The 24,096-nt window shown below is 42.3% G+C and overlaps 1 protein-coding gene across 1 annotated transcript in view; it reads right to left on the bottom strand.

The window, feature by feature from the left end:
• pknox2 (pbx/knotted 1 homeobox 2) overlaps positions 1-24,096 on the bottom strand; it is a 138,345-nt gene that overhangs the window by 5,716 nt on the left and 108,533 nt on the right. Inside the window, exons 8-17 of the mRNA XM_024393768.2 lie at positions 23,907-24,004; positions 20,172-20,291; positions 19,450-19,526; positions 18,948-19,123; positions 18,321-18,549; positions 15,000-15,039; positions 14,251-14,305; positions 13,397-13,516; positions 12,664-12,855; positions 10,785-10,927 (exon numbers count right to left, since the gene is read on the bottom strand). Coding sequence (XP_024249536.2) covers positions 10,785-10,927; positions 12,664-12,855; positions 13,397-13,516; positions 14,251-14,305; positions 15,000-15,039; positions 18,321-18,549; positions 18,948-19,123; positions 19,450-19,526; positions 20,172-20,291; positions 23,907-24,004 — 1,250 coding nt within the window. The remainder of the gene's footprint in view (positions 1-10,784; positions 10,928-12,663; positions 12,856-13,396; positions 13,517-14,250; positions 14,306-14,999; positions 15,040-18,320; positions 18,550-18,947; positions 19,124-19,449; positions 19,527-20,171; positions 20,292-23,906; positions 24,005-24,096) is intronic.

The raw sequence follows: 24,096 nt of genomic DNA, 5'->3' as shown, positions 1-24,096 counted from the left end.
TGCAAATGGAGTAAGGAGGTAAGGCAATAAATAGGCCAAAAGTAGCGAAGTAATCACAATTTAGCAAATGAACACTGGAGTGATAGATGTGCAGATGATGATGTGCTAGTAGAAATAGTGGTGTGCAAAAGAGCAAAAAAAGTAAATAAAAACAAAATGGGGATGAGGTAGGTAGTTGGATGGGCTATTTACAGATCGGCTGTGCATAGCTGCAGCAATCGGTAAGCTTCTCAAATAGCTGATGCTTAAAGTTGGTGAGGGAGATATGAGTCTCCAACTTCAGCGATTTTTGCAATTCGTTACAGTCATTGGCAGCAGAGAACTGGAAGGAAAGGCGGCCAAAGGAGGTGTTGGCTTTGGGGATGACCAGTGAGATATACCTGCTGGAGCGCGTGCTAGAGGTGGGTGTTGTTTTCGTGACCAGTGAGCTGAGATAAGACGGAACTTTACCTAGCAAAGACTTATCGATAACCTGGAGCCAGTGGGTTTGGCGACGAGTATGTAGCAAGGGCCAGCAACCTCATAGGTTTCTATCTTAAGAATGTATTGGTAATGCTTGTATTTAAATTGGGAATCTTCCAACAACACCGCCAAATACCAGTAGAGCACACAAATTGCCTCCAGTATACCATTGACTCTTCATCCACTTCAGTCAATGCCTTTAAGATGAGGGAGGACGATTTAGTTTTTTCATGAGCATGACCTTATTTCTATTGCAGCATATTGGATGACTGTCATTCATATTCCATTCACCCAGTTCAATGCAACAGTGATAGGTTTACACGACACTCAAATTTCCACCGTACCCATCATGAGGTTGCTGCGGATTGAATACACTCCTAATCAAGCCTAAACACAGTTGACTTTCATAACAGCCACGTTGTATTCCTTCATGCATCTATGCACTCTCCTCTCACCTTTTACCTTTGCTTGTTGACTTCAATGCACAACACATCAGCTGTATGTGACCAGGCAAAAAAAAACATTCCAAGCTAAACATATCATAACTGCAAAACATTTGAAATTTGATTTTAAAGACCTGACTTTAGCATTAAAAGACTCCAAAAAACAGCCAATAATTTCAGGGCCAGTTCCATCGTTGGGCCGCGTGAAAGATTCAACAGACTGCTGGCATTGCACATCTGGCTAAAATACTACCTTAGCTCTGCTGGAATCACCTTTATTGATAACTTTGACACCTTCTGGAAACAGAAGATACTCTACAGGAATGACGGAGTCGATCCAAATCATCTTGACTCTTGGACACGCATTTCAAGTCTGCGTTGAAACAATGACTGGTAAATGATCGAAGACCAGCTCAGTTAATCACTACCATTGTGACAATGAGTCGTCATAGTGCTGCATCAAATGTACATGATCTTAGGGGCATTGGCATTCACAACGTAATTCATTTAATTTATGTACCCCTAATTGCACCTAATACATCTGTTTATCCTACAGCTATTGTAAGCGGTAATCATGAGCCTATAAACCAGTTACACTTTTAGCACTGAGGCGGTGTGCAATAGTAGGAAGACCACTTTATGCAGCTCACCCTGCACTATCAGCTCCAATGTAAATAACATGAGTAAGTCTACCTCTGATAAACTTTCCAGTAAAGCATTAAAAACAATCAAGCAACCCAGAAAAGTGGTAAAAATATCCCATATTAAAATATAGGAAGAAGGTCCATGAAGTCAATAACTTGCTTGTAACAGATTACATTCATATTCTCTGAAACTCACCAAGGTAATACCTTTGATGATAATACAGTGGTAGAAATACATGGTTATAAAATCTACCGAAAAGACAGAAATGCCAACAGAGGTGATGTTGCAGTCTATATTCAGAACCACATTTCTGTAAAGCTTAGAGACAATCTATTGTTAAATACTGTTGAAGTAATATGGCTACAGGTTAATCTGCCTCACCTAAAGCCCATTCTCAATGGGAAGCTGCCATTGACCATTAAGTGCTAACTTAATTTTACCTGGCAAGTCAGTTAAGAACACATTCTTATTTTCCATGACGGCCTAGGAACGAGTGGGTTAACTGCCTGTTCAGGGGCAGAAAGACAGATTTGTACCTTGTCAGCTCGGGGGTTTGAACTTGCAACCTTCCGGTTACTAGTCCAACGCTCTAACCACTAGGCTACCCTGCCACTAACGGTCAGTATCTGGATAATATGAGTGAAATGCTTGATAATGTATGTGATTTCAACAGAGAAGTATATTTTCTGAGTGATTTAAATATTGACTGGCTATCATCATCGACTCTTTTCTCTGTATATATCAATGATGTCTTTCTTGCTACCTCTACACAGACGACACCATTCTGGCCCTTCTTTGAAAACTGTATTAACAAACGTCCAAATGAGCTTCAATGCCATACAACACTCCTTCCGTGGCCTCCAACTGCTCTTAAATGCAAGTAAAACTAAATGCATTCTCTTCTACCAATCGCTGCCCGCACCCGCCCGCCCGACTAGCATCACAACTCTGGATGGTTCTGACTTAGAATATGTGGACTACAATAAATACCTAGGTGTCTGGCTAGACTGTAAACTCTCCTTAAAGACCCACATTAAGCAACTCCAATCCAAAGTTAAATCTAGAATCGGCTTTGTATTTCACAACAAAGCCTTCTTCACTCATGCTGCCAAACATACCCTCGTAAACTGACTATCCTACCGATCCTTGACTTCGGCAATGTCATTTACAAAATAGCCTCCAACACTCTCCTCTAAATTGGATGCAGTCTATCACAGTGCCATCCATTTTGTCACCAAAGCCCCATATACAACCCACCACTACAACCTGCATGCTCTCGTTGGCTGGTCCTCACTACATATTCGTTGCCAAACACACTGGCTCCAGGTCATCTACAAGTCTTTGCTAGGTAAAGCTCCGCCTTATCCCAGCTCACTGGTCACCATAGCACCACTCACCCATAGCACGCGCTCCAGCAGGTATATTTCACTAATCATCCCCAAAGCCAACACCTCCTTTGGCCGCATTTCCTTCCAGTTCTCTGCTGCCAATGACTGGAACGAATTGCAAAAATCGAGACATATCTCCCTCACTAACTTTAAGCATCAGCTGTCAGAGCAGCTTGCCGATCGCTGCAGCTGCACACAGCCCATCTGTAAATAGCCCATCCAACCAACTACCTACATCATCCCCATATTTGTTTTTGTTTTTCTGCTCTTTTGCACAACAGTATGTCCTGCACATCTGCACAGGTGTCACTCCAGTGTAAATTGCTAAATTGTAACTTCGCCACTATTGGCCTATGTATTGCCTTACCTTCTTACTTCATTTGCTCACACTGTATACATATTTTTCTATTGTGTTATTTACTGTACGTTTGTTTATCCCATGTGACAGAGTTACTGTGTTGTTGTTTTTGCTTTATCTTGGCCAGGTCGCAGTTTTAAATGAGAACTTGTTCTCAACTGGCCTACCTGGTTAAATAAAGGTTAAATTAATTTAATTTTAAAAATCAAGCTGTCCACTCAGGGAAAAACTTCAAACTGTAACCAGTGCCTGCAACCTGGATGAGGTTGTCAGTCAACCTACCAGGGTAGTTAAAAACAGCACAGGAATTAAATCATCAACATGTATTGATCACATCTTTACTAATGCTGCAAATGTTTGCTCTAAAGCAGTATCCAAATACATAGGATGTAGTGATCACAATATAATAGCCATATCTAGGAAAACCAAAGTTCCAAAGGCTGGGCCTAATATAGTGCATAAGAGGTCATACAATACGTTTTGTAGTGATTCATATGTTGATGATGTAAAGAATATTTGCTGGTCTGTGGTGTGTAATCAGGAGCAACCAGACGCTGCACTTGATCCCTTTATGAAACTACTTATTTCAGTTACTAATAAGCACACACCCATTAAGAAAATGACTGTAAAAACTGTTAAATCCCCTTGGATTGATGATGAATTGAAAAATTGTGTGGTTGAGAGAGATGGCAATTAAGGCAAAAGGTATGGCAATTAAGAAATCATGTGAATCAGCTAAATAAAAATAAAAATAAACTACACTATGAAGCAAAGAAAAATTATATAAAGAATGATAGTAAAAAGCTTTGGGGCAACTTAAATGAAATTTTGGGAAAAATAGCCAACTCGGCTCCTTCATTCATTAAATCAGATAGCTCAGTCATCACAAAGCCCACTGATATTGCAAACTACTTTAATACTTTAATGACTTTCTCATTGGCAAGATAAGCGAACTTAGGGATGACATGCCAGCAATAAACGCTGACACTACACATCCAAGTATATCGGACCAAATTATGAAAGACCAGAATTATACTTTTGAATTTCGTGAAGTCAGTGTGGAAGAGGTAAAACGATTATTGTTGTCTATCAGCAATGACAAGCCACCGGGGTCTGACAATCTGGAAGGAAAATTACTGAGGATAATAGCAGAATATATTTCCACTCCTATTTGCCAGATCTTCAATTTAAGCCTACTAGAGAGCATGTGACCTCAGGCCTGGAGGGAAGCTAAAGTCATTCCGCTACCCAAAAATAGTAAAGCCCCCTTTACTGGCTCAATTAGCCGACCAATAAGCCTGTTACCAACCCTTAGTAAACTTCTGAAAAAAATGGTGTTTGACCAGATACAATGCTATTTCACAGTAAACAAATTGACAACAGACTTTCAGCATGCTTACAGGTAAGGACACTCAACAAGCACAGCACTTACACAAATGACTGATGATTGGCTGAGAGAAATTGATAAAATGATTGTGGGGGCTGTCTTGTTAGACTTCAGTGCAACTATTGACATTATCAATCATAGTCTGCTGCTGGAAAAACGTATGTGTTATGGCTTTACACCCCATGTGGGGTGTGGATGTGGATAAATAGTTACTTGTCTAACGGAACACATAGGGTGTTCTTTAATGGAAGCCTCTCAAATATAGTCCAGTTAGAATCAGGAATTCACTAGGGAAGCTGTTTAGGCTCCTTGCTTTTTTCAATTTGAGTAAAGCCAGAGTGTATATGTATGTGGATGACTCAACACTATACACATCAGCTACTACAGCGACTGAAACACTCAACAGAGAGCTGCAGTTAGTTTCAGAGTGGGTGGCAAGGAAAGTTATCCCTAAATATTTCTAAAACTAAAAGCATTGTATTTGGAACAAAACACTCACTAAACCCTAAACCTCAACTAAATCTTGTAATACATATTGTGGAAATTGAGCGAGTTGAGATGACTACTTATAATACTTATTTTCCACCATAATTTGCAAATAAATTCATTAAAAATCCTACAATGTGATTTTCTGGATTTTTTTTCTCATTTTGTCTGTCATAGTTGAAGTGTACTTATGATGAAAATTACAGGGATCTCTCATCTTTTTAAGAGGGAGAACTTGCACAATTGGTGGCTGACTAAATACTTTTTTTGCCCCACTGCATGTGGTAGTGGTGGAGTAGGGGCCTGAGGGCACACAGTGTGTTGTGAAATTTGTGAATGTATTTTTAATGTTTTTAAAATGGTATAAACAGCCTTAATTTGTTGGACCCCAGGAAGAGTAGCTGCTGCTTTGGCAGCACCTAATGGGGATACATAATAAATACAAATACAAATACAGCATACATCATTGTCACCATATTAGCTAAAGTAACACCATAGTCAACATAGCTAATAGAACGTTAGTAAACCCGCTACAATCATATAGTAACGTTACAGTGTACAGTCAGTAAGCAGTTTAGCACTTACACAGGTGGGCCCCAGTGGCAATAAATTAGTAAAACCAAATCAAATCAAATCAAATCAAATCAAATCAAATTTTATTTGTCACATACACATGTTAGCAGATGTTAATGCGAGTGTAGCGAAATGCTTGTGCTTCTAGTTCCGACAATGCAGTAATAACGAGCAAGTAATCTAACTAACAATTCCAAAAAAAAAAAAAAACTACTGTCTTATACACAGTGTAAGGGGATAAAGAATATGTACATAAGGATATATGAATGAGTGATGGTACAGAGCAGCATAGGCAAGATACAGTAGATGATATCGAGTACAGTATATACATATGAGATAAGTATGTAAACCAAGTGGCATAGTTAAAGTGGCTAGTGATACATGTATTACATAAGGATGCAGTCGATGATATAGAGTACAGTATCAACGTATGCATATGAGATGAACAATGTAGGGTAAGTAACATTATATAAGGTAGCATTGTTTAAAGTGGCTAGTGATATATTTACATAATTTCCCATCAATTCCCATGATTAAAGTGGCTGGAGTAGAGTCAGTGTCATTGACAGTGTGTTGGCAGTAGCCACTCAATGTTAGTGGTGGCTGTTTAACAGTCTGATGGCCTTGAGATAGAAGCTGTTTTTCAGTCTCTCGGTCCCAGCTTTGATGCACCTGTACTGACCTCGCCTTCTGGATGACAGCGGGGTGAACAGGCAGTGGCTCGGGTGGTTGATGTCCTTGATGATCTTTATGGCCTTCCTGTAGCATCGGGTGGTGTAGGTGTCCTGGAGGGCAGGTAGTTTGCCCCCGGTGATGCGTTGTGCAGACCTCACTACCCTCTGGAGAGCCTTACGGTTGAGGGCGGTGCAGTTGCCATACCAGGCGGTGATACAGCCCGCCAGGATGCTCTCGATTGTGCATCTGTAGAAGTTTGTGAGTGCTTTTGGTGACAAGCCGAATTTCTTCAGCCTCCTGAGGTTGAAGAGGCGCTGCTGCGCCTTCCTCACGATGCTGTCTGTGTGAGTGGACCAATTCAGTTTGTCTGTGATGTGTATGCCGAGGAACTTAAAACTTGCTACCCTCTCCACTACTGTTCCATCGATGTGGATGGGGGGTGTTCCCTCTGCTGTTTCCTGAAGTCCACAATCATCTCCTTAGTTTTGTTGACGTTGAGTGTGAGGTTATTTTCCTGACACCACACTCCGAGGGCCCTCACCTCCTCCCTGTAGGCCGTCTCGTCGTTGTTGGTAATCAAGCCTACCACTGTTGTGTCGTCCGCAAACTTGATGATTGAGTTGGAGGCGTGCATGGCCACGCAGTCGTGGGTGAACAGGGAGTACAGGAGGGGGCTCAGAACGCACCCTTGTGGGGCCCCAGTGTTGAGGATCAGCGGGGAGGAGATGTTGTTGCCTACCCTTACCACCTGGGGGCGGCCCGTCAGGAAGTCCAGTACCCAGTTGCACAGGACGGGGTCGAGACCCAGGGTCTCGAGCTTGATGACGAGCTTGGAGGGTACTATGGTGTTGAATGCCGAGCTGTAGTCGATGAACAGCATTCTCACATAGGTATTCCTCTTGTCCAGATGGGTTAGGGCAGTGTGCAGTGTGGTTGAGATTGCATCGTCTGTGGACCTATTTGGGCGGTAAGCAAATTGGAGTGGGTCAAGGGTGTCAGGTAGGGTGGAGGTGATATGGTCCTTGACTAGTCTCTCAAAGCACTTCATGATGACGGATGTGAGTGCTACGGGCGGTAGTCGTTTAGCTCAGTTACCTTAGCTTTCTTGGGAACAGGAACAATGGTGGCCCTCTTGAAGCATGTGGGAACAGCAGACTGGTATAGGGATTGGTTGAATATGTCCGTAAACACACCGGCCAGCTGGTCTGCGCATGCTCTGAGGGCGCGGCTGGGGATGCCGTCTGGGCCTGCAGCCTTGCGAGGGTTAACACGTTTAAATGTCTTACTCACTTCGGCTGCAGTGAAGGAGAGACCGCATGATTCCGTTGCAGGCCGTGTCAGTGGCACTGTATTGTCCTCAAAGCGGGCAAAAAGTTATTTAGTCTGCCTGGGAGCAAGACATCCTGGTCCGTGACTGGGCTGGGTTTCTTCCTGTAGTCCGTGATTGACTGTAGACCCTGCCACATACCTCTTGTGTCTGAGCCGTTGAATTGAGATTCTACTTTGTCTCTGTACTGGCGCTTAGCTTGTTTGATAGCCTTGCGGAGGGAATAGCTGCACTGTTTGTATTCAGTCATGTTACCAGACACCTTGCCCTGATTAAAAGCAGTGGTTCGTGCCTTCAGTTTCACACGAATGCTGCCATCAATCCACGGTTTCTGGTTAGGGAATGTTTTAATCGTTGCTATGGGAACGACATCTTCAACGCACGTTCTAATGAACTCGCACACCGTATCAGCGTATTCGTCAATGTTGTTGTCTGACGCAATACGAAACATCTCCCAGTCCACGTGATGGAAGCAGTCTTGGAGTGTGGAGTCAGCTTGGTCGGACCAGCGTTGGACAGACCTCAGCGTGGGAGCTTCTTGTTTTAGTTTCTGTCTGTAGGCAGGGATCAACAAAATGGAGTCGTGGTCAGCTTTTCCGAAAGGGGGGCGGGGCAGGGCCTTATATGCGTCGCGGAAGTTAGAGTAACAATGATCCAGGGTCTTTCCACCCCTGGTTGCGCAATCAATATGCTGATAAAATTTAGGGAGTCTTGTTTTCAGATTAGCCTTGTTAAAATCCCCAGCTACAATGAATGCCAAAACCAAACCAAAAGCTTACCTTGACTTGGAAGAGTTCCTGTGTCGTGTTGGATACTCATAGCCAGCTAGCTATATCCCTATGTTTGAGCAGGGTGTTTGAGTAAGCTAAAATAGGTAGCTGCATTTGCTAGCTAAGTAAGTGAGAGAAAAAAATGGCAATCTCTTTGTCTATATATATTGCTTCTCCTTCATTTTGGAAGGAATTAATTTGTTAAAAACTGTTCAACTATTGTCTTTCTCTCTCTTTGAGTCAACTACTCACCACATGTTATGCACTGCATTGCTAGCTAGCTGTAGCTTATGCTTTCAGTTCGAAAATAATTCTCTGATCCTTTGATTGGGTGGACAACATGTCAGTTCATGCTGCAAGAGCTGATAGGTTGGAGGACATCCTCCAGAAGTTGTAATTACTGTGTAAGTCTATGGAAAGGGGTGAGAACCATGAGCCTCCTAGGTTTTGTATTGAAGTCAAAGTACCCAGAGGAGGATGGAAGCTAGCTGTCCTCTGGCTACACCATGGTGCTACCCTACAGGGTGCTGTTGAGGCTACTGTAGATCTTTATTGCAAAACAGTGTGTTCTAATCAGTTATTTGGTGACGTGAATATATTTTGTATCGTTTTATCTAAAAAGGAAAACTTTTTAAATGTGTTACAACTTTTATTTTTATGAAATTCACTGAGGAGGATGGGCCTCCCTTTCCTCCTCTGTGGAGCCTCCACTGATCCACTTACATTACACTGTTGTCATGGCAAAGACAGAAACAATGTTTTTATGGTCTTCATCACCTGACAAAGAGCAAACATTTACAGAAGTTGCATTACCTTCCTGTGCCACAGTGGAACTGACAGCGTTTTAGCAACATGTCATCTTATAAACATCTGTTCATATACACCCCAAGGAAGAATATTATACCTCTTTTTTTACCGCTTAAATATGGTCATTTTCATACTTTCATAGAATGTTTGGGAATGATGTATACTAAGGCATTTGTGATATTCCTATAGCAATATAGAGTGGGAAAGCGTCCATGCGTTTGGACAATTAGATCATTAGAAAGCATTCGCCAAAAGCCACAAAATACACCTGAATGCATTTCTCCTATATGTAAATACCACGGCAGTCCTCTTACATTTGTGAACTTTACAGCGCTATTGATCAAACAACCATGAACAGGTATGCTCTCTCTCCCTCAGTTGCCTATGCACTTCAACAACAAAAAGATCAACAACTAATGTTGGCTAGTACGAGATGAGCATAAATCTAACAAGGGAACAGTAGATCAACCCTCTCAAACTTTTTCAGCTCGTAGTTGGCCGTCAACATTGCACTGATAAACGATGGGGAATAGTAGCCGGTTCGCCCTTCTGCAGCTTGCCTGCCAATGCATGCTTGTCCCAACCCACGTTTTAATAACTGAATGGGAACTTGCCTGCCTCCTCACCCATTTGATCGATGCCAAGTACATTTGATTGACAACTCAGAGATATGTTAACAGTCATTTAAGTTCAGCATAGCTAGGTAACAAAGTGATTCATATTTATTGCTAGCAAACCAAATGACACCGCTCACCCACTCACCTAATAATATCATCCCAGAAGTGTTAGGCTCTGTGTTTTTATCTGACTAAATAAATAGCTACATAAATAGACAAGCTAGCCTATTAGCCACATTATGACTGACATTGCCCTTGCTAGGTTGATTGTATTGACATTCCCAGCCTTAGTTACATTTGTCTGTTTTTGTCCTAAATATTGACTCATTGAAACTGAATCCCGAATGGCTGGAGGCAGCAAACAATGCACCAGGCCAGCTGTGATTTACAACCTGATAGCAATATTTGTTGGACTACCAAGAAATGTATTGGTGAATTATATTGATAATGCATTGAACTGTATACATCTATTCTGTCAACAATGCCTTATTCTACGTCATGAAATGTTGAGAGAAATATAACCTGATTTTAACATTTCTTATAAAGTTGGTTTAGTAGCATATACTGGGAATTTGATATTTATGCCTGATACTATGATCGTTTGTTTCGTTTTATTATATATATATATTTTTTTATTTAACCTTTATTTAACTAGGCAAGTCAGTTAAGAACAAATTCGTATTTACAATGACGGCCTACCCCGGCCAAACCCGGACGACGCTGGGCCAATTGTGCGCCGCCCGATGAGCATATCTGCATATTCATATCTGCAAAGTAGTTAAAACGCTGTCAGCTCCACTTTAAGGTGTGTGTCTCTTGTTCCATCATGACAGAACAGAGCCTTACCTTGTGCACCCAGAGGGATCGCTCCTCAAAGTTTCCATCTGTGTCAAACTCATGGTGCATCAGGGAGTCCCAGCAGTATGTGTCCACGTAGGCTGCCTGCTTGGCTGTAAAGTTATTGGGGGGGAAACAGCTGATCTGTGGGCCTAGAGGAAAAACATTAACTATTTTGTAAAGGTATCAAGATGACATAAAGATGCATGCATGTGCACACACAACATACTTGCATGCATAGGCATAAACACACAAGAGAGAAAGAGAGAGAGAGAGAGAGAGAGAGAGAGAGAGAGAGAGAGAGAGAGACTTGAATGTGCAAGTGTCCCTTTTCCAGAAGCAGAAATGTAAAAAAATCCAAATCATATGTTTCTAAATGGAAAACTGGGTTTTAAAACAGGGTGGTTTTACTCTCCTAATGTGTGGGTGTTTTTCAGGACCGAGCCCAGCCCGCTCCACCATACAGATGGTTGAACCACAGAGACAGGGGTCCACACCCTTCCCTTCAGTCTATCTCCCCTACAGCAGTGCTGGGAGGGCAGGGTAGGGCGACGGGCGTGCCCCTTGCACTTCAGAGGAAACCCTGAGTTAAACGCAGGATGCCTATTTTTATAGACAGCCTCCACATCTCCACATTCGTGAGAGTCTCCTAACGCAACCATAAACTCTCATATTGAGAGTTTTCTCACGCAACCATAAATTTACTGACAGGACATGCAGAAGGCTTATGTTGCACCCATACTGTTAGTATGTTATTATGGCATTACTGTTCATGGACAGATTACATGTAACACAATGTAGATGTGAAAGTGTGTGTGTGTGTGTGCATGCGTGCGTGCATGCGTGTGTCTTTTAGTAAATTGAGATCGCTGGGGACATACTGTATATGAAATGGACTATTTAACAAGACCGTTGGGTTACAAGGTAACACAGACAGCAACAAAGCATGTTCCTTCTACCACAGACAGTTTGACAAAGAACCCCTATTGCCATCCCTATCTTGCTTGTTACACATTGTACAACAAGGGCTCCTTCTCACCCAGCTATTTGTAGCTGTGGCAGAAATCTTGTCTGCAGCCGCAGGTGCACACAACACACAACCAACACCACACACAACACAGACACCAACCAGACAATCAACGAAAGATAAAGCAGGAAACAAACCAGATAAGAAGGGCCAAGATCCATCAACTGTTCCTAGACTGTTTTCCGTTTTGCAACATCTTCCAGGTAATTAACATGTCCTATCATTTGACTTCGAAAGAGAGCTGCAAAACCAGCAGGTTGCCTGTAATTACCGAGCAATGCGGCGTCGGCGAACGCTGCTCTCAATCATCCCCCTTCCTATAAGCATCTGTAGCGGCTGATTATAGGCCAGCTCCGTAGGAAGACGATCGTTATCTCAATGTCAATGAAACGAGGAAATAAGCTTGTCTGTACGTAGCCTGTTATGGCTGCCGCTACCACACACATTGTTGTGTATTACTGTTATTGCTGCAGTTGACCAGGGTTGGGGTCCAGTACATGTCAACTCAAATCAGGAAACAAATGTAAATGCTATGAATACATGTAAAGGCTTCATTGAAAATAATAGGATACTCCTGCAATTCATGAGAGCCGTTAGAATGAACTTTTTGAATAGTTAATCGAATAGCCTAAACACAGGTTCTCACCCCCACACAGTAAAGGGAAAAGACTAGAGAGAGAAATGTGAGGCAAAGGAAAAGACAATGAGGCAGATGACACAATGATACATGGGACAAAAGAGGCGTGAGAAAAGAGAAAATAACACAGAAAAGGGAAAGAGAGGAAAGAAAATGAATATCTCATAATGGGCCAAATGTGCAGCAAAACAAGGGGAGGGAGAGAGAGAGAGAGACAGACTGACCGATGGAGATTTCTCGAGCGAAGGCCATGGACACTAGCAGTAAGGGCAGCCCCACGGACACAAACTTGATGACCCTGTCAAGTGGCAGCTCCAGCTCCAGGTGACCGATGCGGTTGCCCCCAGCGCCGTCGCGTAGCAGGGCGTCTGACAGCATGGCCTGGGCAGCCGCATTAGCGATGGACATCTTGGGGCCTAGAAAGGGACAGGAAAATGTTGAATTTAACCAACATCACCAACCTGAGTCCACTGAGACTTGATAGCACTAAGCCCTATAGTGCATGAAGAGTTTTTAGACTGGGCAGGATCTAATCCCAACTGACAACCAAGAGTTAGTTAGGGAAAATAGATGTCCTACCCTGTAGCGTATTAGAATGTACTTTGGATTCAGTTGTGTTAATTGTTTTCTTTAATTATTGATACATATTTCAGATTGCCCATATAATGTTATTAAACACCTGGAATTATAGTTTTGATGTCCAATTTGAGAAATTAAACTGGTATTCTATGTGTGACGGAATCATAACTGTATGTAAAACTATGGCTAAGGATGAGAAGAGAAAAATGGTATCAGATATTTCTCTTCAGTTGACAATACTGCGTCATCATAAGGTAAATACCAAACATACATCAGTCATTTAAACCATTGATATAAATACCACTTATTCTACACACCTCTAGCTCCCTAAATGTCAACAGCCTTTAAATCATGATAATAAAAAAGCCTCCACGATACCTTCAATCTGCTTGCTCTTTCCAGTGACCGGTGACTGCAGGGTGGAAATCCAGAAATTAAATGCAGTGAGACAACTGAACCAAACGGACCTCTGAAGACCAGAGCTGTGTTGGCGAGGCCCTTAAGTAGTCCAGGAGGGCCCTGCTAAATGAGAGGCTGGGACTGGGCTGGACTGGGCCTGGCTCCTGGGTCTATGGGTCTAATTACAAGGGACCACTGTTGCTGTATGCTGGAGCCCAGATGGCAGTGGGGAGTGGGGTGACGGTGTGTGTGTGTGTGTGTGTGTGTGTGTGTGTGTGTGTGTGTGTGTGTGTGTGTGTGTGTGTGTGTGTGTGTGTGTGTGTGTGTGGACTTACGTGTGCATGTGTGTGCCTATGAGACACTGCCCTTGCTATCCACTAATGTCCCGACCATGCTCTTGACTGCCATGGCAGCAGCCCACTTCAAACAAGGCCCCAGCACCAGTGGCTTTTCCTGCCTCTGTCATTTCCCTTCCTATTTATACCTCAGGTTGGCTCAAGAGATGCTGCTTCTAGCACATCGTATGGAGGATGGCAGTTACAGTTAGGCTTTGCCTGCTACAGCTATTTCAGTACTGCTGATGGGACTGGTAACATTTTGCTCCTTTCTGACTGTAACACCCGTGTTACACTAATGTATACACCCCTATGTTATGCTGTGGAACTTGTGTTTCCATAGCTAGGGCTGACAGTGAAGACTTGTGAAGAGCAGAATCAACAACCTCTGCAGAATCAAAAAAGTGACTTTGCTAGAAGCCATTAGCCTCTGTGTAAAAACAAAATAGTAAAAGTTCCCAGTTAGTCATTGTTATGTAAATGCCAGTTAAAAAGTACCAATGGCGGCAGGTTCGCTGGTGCCATTGCCCAGTGAGACACAGGTGCCAGCCCGCTTACATGAAAACAGAAAGTCTGAGCCTTTTGGTTAAAAGTGTGTGTGTGTGTGTGTGTGTGTGTGTGTGTGTGTGTGTGTGTGTGTGTGTGTGTGTGTGTGTGTGTGTGTGTGTGTGTGTGTGTGTGTGTGTGTGTGTGATATGGATGCAGTACCAATCAAAAAATTGGACATACCTACTCATTCAAGGGTTTTTCTTTATTTTTACTATTTTCTACATTGTAGAATAATGCTCTGTCCAAACTTTGACTGGTACTGTACGTGCGTCCAAGTTTGTGTGTGTGTGCATGTGTGTGTGTCCATACCAGTGATAAACTGCTGAATGTCTGAAATCAATGTATAATGGCGATCTACAGAAGATCTTAGTTGTATCATATTCAGCAAATGTGAAGTGATAATCTGTATTTATATGGATCACACAAATGAAAAGCTGGGAAGATATCTGCGTGGTACTCCAGCAAGGCCAAATCATAGGCTTGATTAACAACTGGTGAGTGGGATATAAGACAAAGAAAATGTAGGAGGTTTCTCTACATTGAGGCCGTTTGGTCTGAGAGTCATCTTTAATTTGGGTAGTTCGTTTACGGGAGGATTCAGTTAAAAACTTGGAGAACTGTGGTTATTCTCTAATACTTGGAAGTTGAACTCTTGTGGTATTTCTTGTTTGCAAAGCAGAGGCCCAGCGTTGGGTTACTGTCAGCTTGCAACAGGTAGTGTGGCTGGGGTGAACTTTTCTGACAGGAGCAATAGAGCAAGACTTAACAATGAGCAACAGGCACACATTCATGACAACATGTGGGGTTATCTTTAGTGCTTTCACATTGTGCTTCCTCTGAGTGAGGCAGATAGAACAACCACCACAGCAGTTAAGGGTACTGAAATATGACATCATCATTCACAGCTATTTGGATTGTATTTCCTAATCTGGAGACAGGGAGGAGGGCTGTGGCTATTACACTGTCAAGATGCTGTTATGATGTATAATGACACAAAACTTCACACATTCACTGTGTCATACTCATACAGTTTCTATAATAGACTCAGACTAAGCCTGTCCTAATATGTACACTGTATGCTCAAGATGTGCAATCAAAGTCATATGCACACAAATGGAACTGTACACATTTTTCTGCCTCAAAAGGATACTCAAACGAGTAGCTTTATATCTTTAATTATTAAAAATGGTCTATTGAAACAGAATAGATTATGACATTAATGTGTACAAACTAAAAAAAATGTTTCCCTATTGTCACCTGCGCTGAAAGAACCATTTAAAAAAATAAGCAATCAAGAAAATGAATAATGAAGAACAGACATCACAAAGACCAAGGAAAATTCAAGAACAGGTTTTTCTTTTCTTTTCAAGACATCACATCAGAAATGGGTGACTCCATTTTGTGGATTTCATTTAGCACAAAAAGAGAGCTGAGATTAGTTTTCACAGTTTCTTCAAATCCTTCACGTAAAAGATATGGCAGGAATTTAACAATTCTCTTTAAATCTCCAGGCTTCCGCTTCAAATTGCATTTTTCTTGTAAAGGCTGTCAGTTAATATGAATTGAGGACATCACCTCTCTCCATGTTGGTGTGTTTTTCTTTAACTCATTGAGACACTGTTACCAGGGCAGTGTTTTGTTTGTCATGTGAATTCTCAATGTGACATTTTTTACAGTCTAGAGATTTTGTCAGCTTGACTGGCCATCAGTAACTTCGATAACTCAGATTCACGCAATTGCAAGACCTCCAGAACGTCACAACAGTAACTTTGTGCCTTCTACAAAGAAGGTTCCGCTTGGACCGCCTTCTGAGAGCTCTAAGAAAGAACATAATAAATATGCAAGCCTTCAACAACATAACACAAATGTTAAAAATCGAATGTACATACTTTGTGCTGTCAGGTTACTGAAAACGTTTTTGCTCATGGATGCAAATAATTCAATGTTTTTTTTTACTGAGTGGCTGCGGATCCGACTTTTTAATAGATTTTTCTTCCTGGGGGTTTAAGGTCCCACAACTTAGGAGCATGTGAGGGATTCTCTATTTACGCACAATCTCTGCAATCTGCTTTACTTCTAGAGAACAGGCTACTCTGGCGAACGGTGCTAGTTTAATACATTTAAATCAAAGCTGAATAAATGTCCGCAAGATCACATAATGATAGTATTGTATATAACATAATGGTTGCATTTTTCTCTAATGAACAGCGTGCGCCTCTTGGCAAAATATGTGCTTTATTTGAAACAAAACACAGATATGCTACAGTTTGTTAACTCCATCTGTTCTAAAATTCACTCACTGTACATAATTCGAAACAACACTGTACATAACTAAGAAGATCTAAATTCATATTCCCATGAAACTGATGGAGATCAAATGATTGGCATGCAGATGCTGCATGGACGTTTCACCGGTAAAACTTATTATCATTCAATATCAACGGAGGATGACCACAAAAATGTGTGCGTAAATTAGAGGTAAAGAAAAACATGTGCAGAACATGGTACAGATCTTTCCTGGGGATCCAGCGGGGCGGGGCAGGGCGGGGCAGGGGCGAGACGGGGGCGGTTACCTACGGATCCGCAGCCTCAGCCTTTTTTTATCATACCTGAAAACATCAATTTTGTTGCAGCAAATAATCGCTCATCATCAATGTCATGAAAACTTGTGTGGAAAACTGTATGACAATGTCGTGCTTATGGAGTCAATGGAGTCAACCTGAGAACCAAAGAGTCATTTAAACGGACTACGGCATGGATGATACCAAAGCATGGAACCCAACGTGATGGCCAGGTATAGACCTACAGTACAGCTCACAAGCAACTCACATACAGCAACTCATAGTTTTCTTCATAGTTTTCTTCATTGTCATTGTCATCAATTTTGTCTGTAATAAAACATAAGAGGATTGGGGTGACCCACTAGTCCACATAGTATGGTGTCCATTTTAGGACACCTTCAGCCTCATATAGGCTCTTCAGTCATAAGAGTTCTGATGGGAAGGATCTGTAGTTTCTATACAGACATCCATGGTAGAAAAAACAAAAGGCCCATTCGAGGTGTGTCTATGGCCTGAATCTAGGGGCTGGTCAAGGGGTGACTTTGAATGGAGGTGTGGGTTGTAGCGGGAGAGTACACTCTAAATAATGCTGGGTTAAAATCAACCCAATTTGGGTTATTTGGTAACCCAGCACTGGGTAAATATTTAACATGTTTATTTTGACCCAGCCAGTTGGGTTGCGTGAATAACCAAACATGTTTGGTTGTTGGGATTACCCTAACATGGGTTAATTTGACCATAATTTTGTTTTTTTATTCACTTTCATACTGGGTTGACCCAGTAGCTGTGTGTTTTTTTCTGGAGGTGGGGCTTATTAGGGGCGTGGCTTTCAGATAGTTATTTTTTGCCACCTATGAGAGTAACTTTATTACCTGTTCATCATGTTAGGTTTGCACATGTCTATTTTACTTGACTATTTTTGCAAATTACATATTCTAAAATGTTATTTACATATTATAACAAAGTGGTAACTATCTTACCATTGGAATTTGCATAAGCTCTTAAGGAACTCATGCACTTTTGTAAGCCTCATTAAAGCTACAAAACTGTCCGTGTTCAACCTTAACATGTGATAACAGAACAGATGAACGAGAATGACATTTACACTCACGGGTGCCCAAAAATAACTATATGAAGGCTACGCCTCCAGTCTTCTAATCTGACCCGCTGGGTCATATCTTAATAACCCAGCATCAACAACCCAATATTTTTATTTTCAAAGAAAACAACCAAACTATGTGACCCAATGCCTGCAACCCTGAGGTTGGGTCATCCAAACAACCCAGCATTTTCTTTTGTGTATGGGCTGGGTTGTGTGCATTAGGGCAACAGAAATTGAAAATGACTGTTTCTTATTGGAGAAATCAGTCAAAATGTTCTTCCATTTGGTGACTAATGAACACAACCCAGGTGTCAAAAGGTCAAAAGGTCACGTAGTCCTCTAACATCTCTCATTACTCGAGTCCCTCTCTATGCTCCATGCCCAGATCTCTCCTTCCTCCCTCGCTCTCTTCCTCCTCCTCATCCTCCTCTTCCTCCTCCTCTTCCATCCCTTCCTCTTCTTCTTCCTCTTCCTCTTCCTCTGTGCCATCCATGGAGTCATCGGTTCCCCCGAGCATGGCTTGCTGCATGGACAGTGTGGCTGAGACAGAGGACAGGGGCTGGAGGGTGTCAAAGCTTAGGGGGTCTGTATGAGAAGGAAGAGAAACAGGCAACGCAGGGTTAACACACTTTAACTGCCTTCGATTCTCTACCCTTCTCATCTAAGTGATGAACTCATTCAATCCCCCTCATGGGTTTAAAAATAATGGACTGGTCTAATGTGGTGGAATCTATATAGCCCATGCCAATATTCACTGTATTTCGCCGATCCATTGCTTTAAAAATCAATGACTATTGAGTGTGTATGTGCACATTAACTATGCACATTGACGCAAAATAATTCCCTTGATAAAGTAGGTTGAAATAACAAGGAAACTATGTTGAAATTACAAGAGAACTATGTTGACTCAACCAATCTTTGTCTAGAGTGTTGAAACAGACAGACAGACATGGACAGAACGTTTGAATGGTTTAGTGACGTACTGTCGGCGTTATTAGAGTGAGGTCCATGTGTCTGCAAGACTCCAGCCACAATGGAGTCTGGCCAGAAGCGCTGGGTTGGACGGTGTTGGGACTTCATCTTCTTAGCCTTGGGGGCTGGGTCTGGGTTACTGGCATCCAGCATGGGCTGGAGGATGCGCCTGCGAGCGTTGATAAACCTAGAGATTGTGAGAGAGAGAGAGAAAAAGAGAGAGAGACAGAGAGGGAGATGGAGAGGGGAGGGAGAGGGAAGGAAAATAGACAAAGAGACAAGTGTAAGAGAAACATAGAGACAGACTTTTTTTCTCTGTAAGGGTTTTGTACTCTATGATACTGAGAGCATTTTTAGACCAGTAGATGGCGCCAATATGTTGTGAATCACCATTAGGTGGTAGAGCAAAGGACTGAGGTTAGAACTCATCATTCACTATTAATTTCATCCATACTTTTAGCCAGTTGATTTTCATGTCATATTGCATTGGCAGTAGTAGTATTACAATCTTACCAGTTGTTGACCTGTAATAAGGTGAGATTGGTTTGTCCTGCAATCTGTCTTTTCTCATCCTCTGTTGGGTAGGGATGCTACAAAAGGGAAAGATATAAGATATTTTGAGTGCCATCAGTAAAGTTGAATCAATTTCAGTTAGAATTGTTGTGAATTAATAGTTCAAACCCTCCACTCGCACCTCTCATCCCTAACCCTTACCATCTTCACGCTGACTTCTCAATCAAACCTGTTAACCTATTTTCACACATTCAAAATTCCTCATAGCCCATCAGACAGGGTGGAACTACCATCATGCTTATACCTACTCAATTCATTCAGATCCCTAGTGCCTATTGGTGTAGAAGCGATAGGAGCTGTTTCTAGATGGGCCCTCAGTCATACACAGCTATAACCCTAACATTTTCAGCTCTAAACCCCTCACCCGCTTTTCCTCCATAGCTCGACCCTTCTCAATACCTTCCTCCATAGCTTAACCCATGGACTACAGATGAATATAGGCTCTGTTACCAGCTTCAGCAGCACATCAGAAAAAAAACGTGATGGTTCCGCACTCAGAAATATGTTGCATGAAGCTTACTTTACTTTTCCATCAAATGTTTTGCTTATCTGGATACAACGGTTTTACGCACCAAACAAACTTTTTGAGAGTGTGATCGCCCTCTTTTGAATAACTCCAACACATTAACATTGATATGAACACTGAAATATTGCTAGCTCACCATGAGGTGCTGGAAGAGCCAGGAGCGCATGATGTTGGTGGCATGCTTGGGCAGGACACCTCTCTTGTTTTTGTGCTTCTTGTCGTCACTGTCCAAGAGTGAAGCCAAGTCCAGGTTTACCTTGGATGGAAGAGAGGGATGGAGAGAGGGATGGGGTGTTATTGTTGCCATAGTAACAAAGGGAGAGTGCCAATTACTCGTCTCTTTGGCAAATGCAGAACCGCCCTCTTCACCATTGCCATAGCAACCCAATTTGAGTAATGATACTTAAAATAAAAGGCGAGGAAGGAATGTCGATTCGCAACACCCTTGACTCAGAGAAATCTGCGAGGCCGGTCTGATCTAAAAAAGAGAGCTCAGATGAGAAATCTGCCTCAAAAACCTGGCAACGTGTGGTGGGAAATCAAGAGAGTACAAGTAGAACGCTTGTAATTAAAACTTTGGCTTTGATAAGAGTTTTGTGCCAACTCAGTGGGTGGTTGAGAAAATTGTGAAAAAGCACTTCTTCAATAAATCGCTGATTTCTGTTTTACAGTATAGATGATAATTAACTGTTCCAGTGTCCTAGTTGAAACAGCAATGTGTTAGAGGCTTTCGTTTGCATGTCCCCACAGATAGAAAATAGAAGCATTGTGTGTGTGTGTGTGTGTGTGTGTGTGTGTGTGTGTGTGTGTGTGTGTGTGTGTGTGTGTGTGTGTGTGTGTGTGTGTGTGTGTGTGTGTGTGTGTGTGTGCGCGCTCAAGAAAACACATCTACGCACACGCACACACACCAAGACATCTACAGTGGCATGAGATCACTATGCATGAAATCTCAAAATGTCCATCTCTAGTCCACACACAAAACAAATAGTTTCTGTGTCATTGGCGCAAACATCAAAGTGGAGATCCTTCATTCATATTTAACAACACATTTGAAATGGTTAAAACGTACCAAGAATATGAACATTTTATCTGGATCATGAAAACATTGGCAGGACAAAATGCAAAAATAAATAAACAAATACATAAATATACTCAGCTAAAAATGCATGTGATTAATTTCATGCAGACACTGGCATTGTAAAGTCATTAAAAAGAAACGGCTCCCAACTGATTCTGATATAAATATATAAAACACACAAAACAAGCCTCATTACAGTTGCAGCTGGGGTATGGAAATCCCTCCCCCATCCCCCTCGGCCCAGGGAATGCGTGTTCCGGGAAAGCGGGGTTGAATTAATTGGCGGCACCAAGCCGGGGTATCATAACCAGGAGTTTGCCGGTGGTGTAGCTACAGGGATGCACTTTATTCCCAGCCCACGTGTAGAGCGCTGCTTCGGCTGGGTCTTGGATATTCACAGAGGCCGCCGCTGTCTGTCAAACACAGAATTTCCTGCCTGGCGGATACAGCCGCAGAGTACCGCACTAAACAGTCTACTCCATAGCGGAGCATACGGGTGGTCTGACAGTCTGACTCAGATATGGACCTCCTGTGTGAGGTTCTTCAGAACTTGGGGAATGCATGGGTTTAAAGGGACATGCACTCGCCCACTTGGACATCTAGAGCTTTCTTTGCAGGTGTGTTAGACTTCAAATAAAAATAAACAAGTGCACATTTCATCAAGGAGAACATTTTAGCACATAGGCTAAAGAATGAAACGTTACATAAAAAACAAGTGATACTTCGCAAACACAGTGTGCCGAATTTCTTAGGTTTACCAATGATACCTTAGCTATTCATATTTCACGCTAGTACTGTCGTCACATGTTCATAACAGATAGGCCTGCCCTCTGGTGACAGCTAATGGCAAGAAAAAAGGAATATACTGCATGACATTGAGAGTATTTGGAGTTTGTCAGTCATAATCTTAAGGCAGGATATATTTGATTCTTATGACAGTGATACGATATGATAAAGACTATATCTCAAATAAAGTGTTATCAATTAACTAAATATATTTTACTGGTCCTCTAACTGGGTCAAGAGCTTCAAGTTCCTCAGTGTCCACATTACTAAGGAATTAACATGGTCCACGTAACACCAACACAGTGGTGAAGAAGGCACGACAATGCCTCTTCCCCCTCAGGAGGCTGAAAAGATTTGGCATGGGCCCACAGATCCTCAAAAAGATCTACAGCTGCACCATTGAGAGCATATTGACAGGCTGCATCACCACTTGGTATGGCAATTGCTTGGCATCCGACTGCAAGGCGCTACAGTGGGTAGTACGTATGGCTCAGTACATCACTGGGACAGAGCTCCCTGCCATCCAGGACTTCTATACCAGGCGGTGTCAGAGGAAGGCCCTAAAAATTGTTAAAGACTCCATCCACGCAAGTCATAGACTGTTCTCTCTACTACCGCATGGCAAGTGGTATCGATGCACCAAGTCTGGAACCAACAGGACCCTGAGCAGCTTCTACCTCCCCACCCATAACCCTGCTGGTATACAGTGCATTTGGAAAGTATTCAAACCCCTTGACTTTTTCCACATTTTGTTACGCTACAGCCTTATTTTAAAATTGATTCAATTGTTTTGTTCCCCCTCATCAAACTACACACAATACTCCATAATGACAAAGGAAAAACAGATTTATTTTTCTTCTCAAATGTATTAAAAATACAAAACTTAAATATCACATTTACATAAGTATTCAGACTCTTTACTCAGTACTTTGTTGAAGCACCTTTGGCAGCAATTACAGACTCAAGTCTTCATGGGTATGATGCTACAAGCTTGGCTTCTCTGCTGATCCTCTCAAGCTCTGTCAGGTTGGATGGGGGGATGTTGCTGCACAGCTATTTTCAGGTCTCTCCAGAGATATTTGATCGGGTTCAAGTCTGGGTTCTGGCTGGGTCACTCAAGGATATTCAGACTTGTCCCGAAGCCCCTCCTCTGTTGTCTTGGCTGTGTGCTTATGGTTGATGTCTTGTTGGAAGGTACCAACAAATGGTTCACCTTCCAACAGGACAATGACCCTAAGCACAGCCAAGACAACACAGGAGTGCCTTCGGGACATGTCTCTGAATGTCCTTGAGTGGCCCAGCCAGAGCCTGGACTTTAGAGACCTGAAAATGTGCAGCAACTTATGTAAATGTAATATGGATACTTATGTAAATGTGATATTTCAGTTTTTTAGTATTTCTAAAAACCTGTTTTTGCTTTGTCATTATGGGGTATTGTGTATAGATTGATGAGGGGAAAAACGATTTAATCCATTTCAGATTAAGGATGTAATGTAACAAAATGTGGAAAAAGTCAAGGGGTCTGAATACTTTCTCAATGCACTGTATGTACATATCTACCTCAATTACCTCGTAACCCTGTACATCGACTCGGTACTAGGATATAGCCAAGTTATCATTACTCATTGTGTATTTATTCCTCATGCTACTATCTTTCTATTATTTAAAAAAATATCTCTCTGCAAAAAAGTTGATTTGATATGATTTTAATTGGTTTCTCACAAGCATTGAAATAAGTGTGCCTATAACAACAACACGTTTTGGTGAGAAGAATGGTTTTGAATCTTGAATAGAGGGACAGCAGAACAGCAGGGATTCCAGGGACAAGATCGATTGTGGGTACAGCAGGGATTGTGGGGACAGCAAGGATAGTGGGGACAGCAGGGATTGTGGGTACAGCAGGGATTGTGGGGACAGCAAGGATAGTGGGGACAGCAGGGATTGTGGGGCGACTGGATTGCGGGGATAGCAGGAGGGATATGCTAGGTAAGCAGCTGGTGTCCTCACCTGTGAATTCTGGATCTGGATGGTCCCCTGGGAGAGTCCCTGGGTTAACACCTGCCCTTGCGATGTCACCATGGCAACCGGCTGATACAAGGTTCCACCTGAGGGTATAATCTGCGGTTATGAAAGTCAAGTGGCTTCTTCTTCTGTGAAAGGCAGTCGGCCTCGCGCAGGTTCGACTCGAGAGATGTAT

This window comes from Oncorhynchus tshawytscha, linkage group LG30 (assembly GCF_018296145.1).
Source record: "Oncorhynchus tshawytscha isolate Ot180627B linkage group LG30, Otsh_v2.0, whole genome shotgun sequence".
Classification (NCBI taxonomy): Eukaryota; Metazoa; Chordata; class Actinopteri; order Salmoniformes; family Salmonidae; genus Oncorhynchus; species Oncorhynchus tshawytscha.
This window is presented reverse-complemented; position numbering and strand designations above follow the sequence as displayed.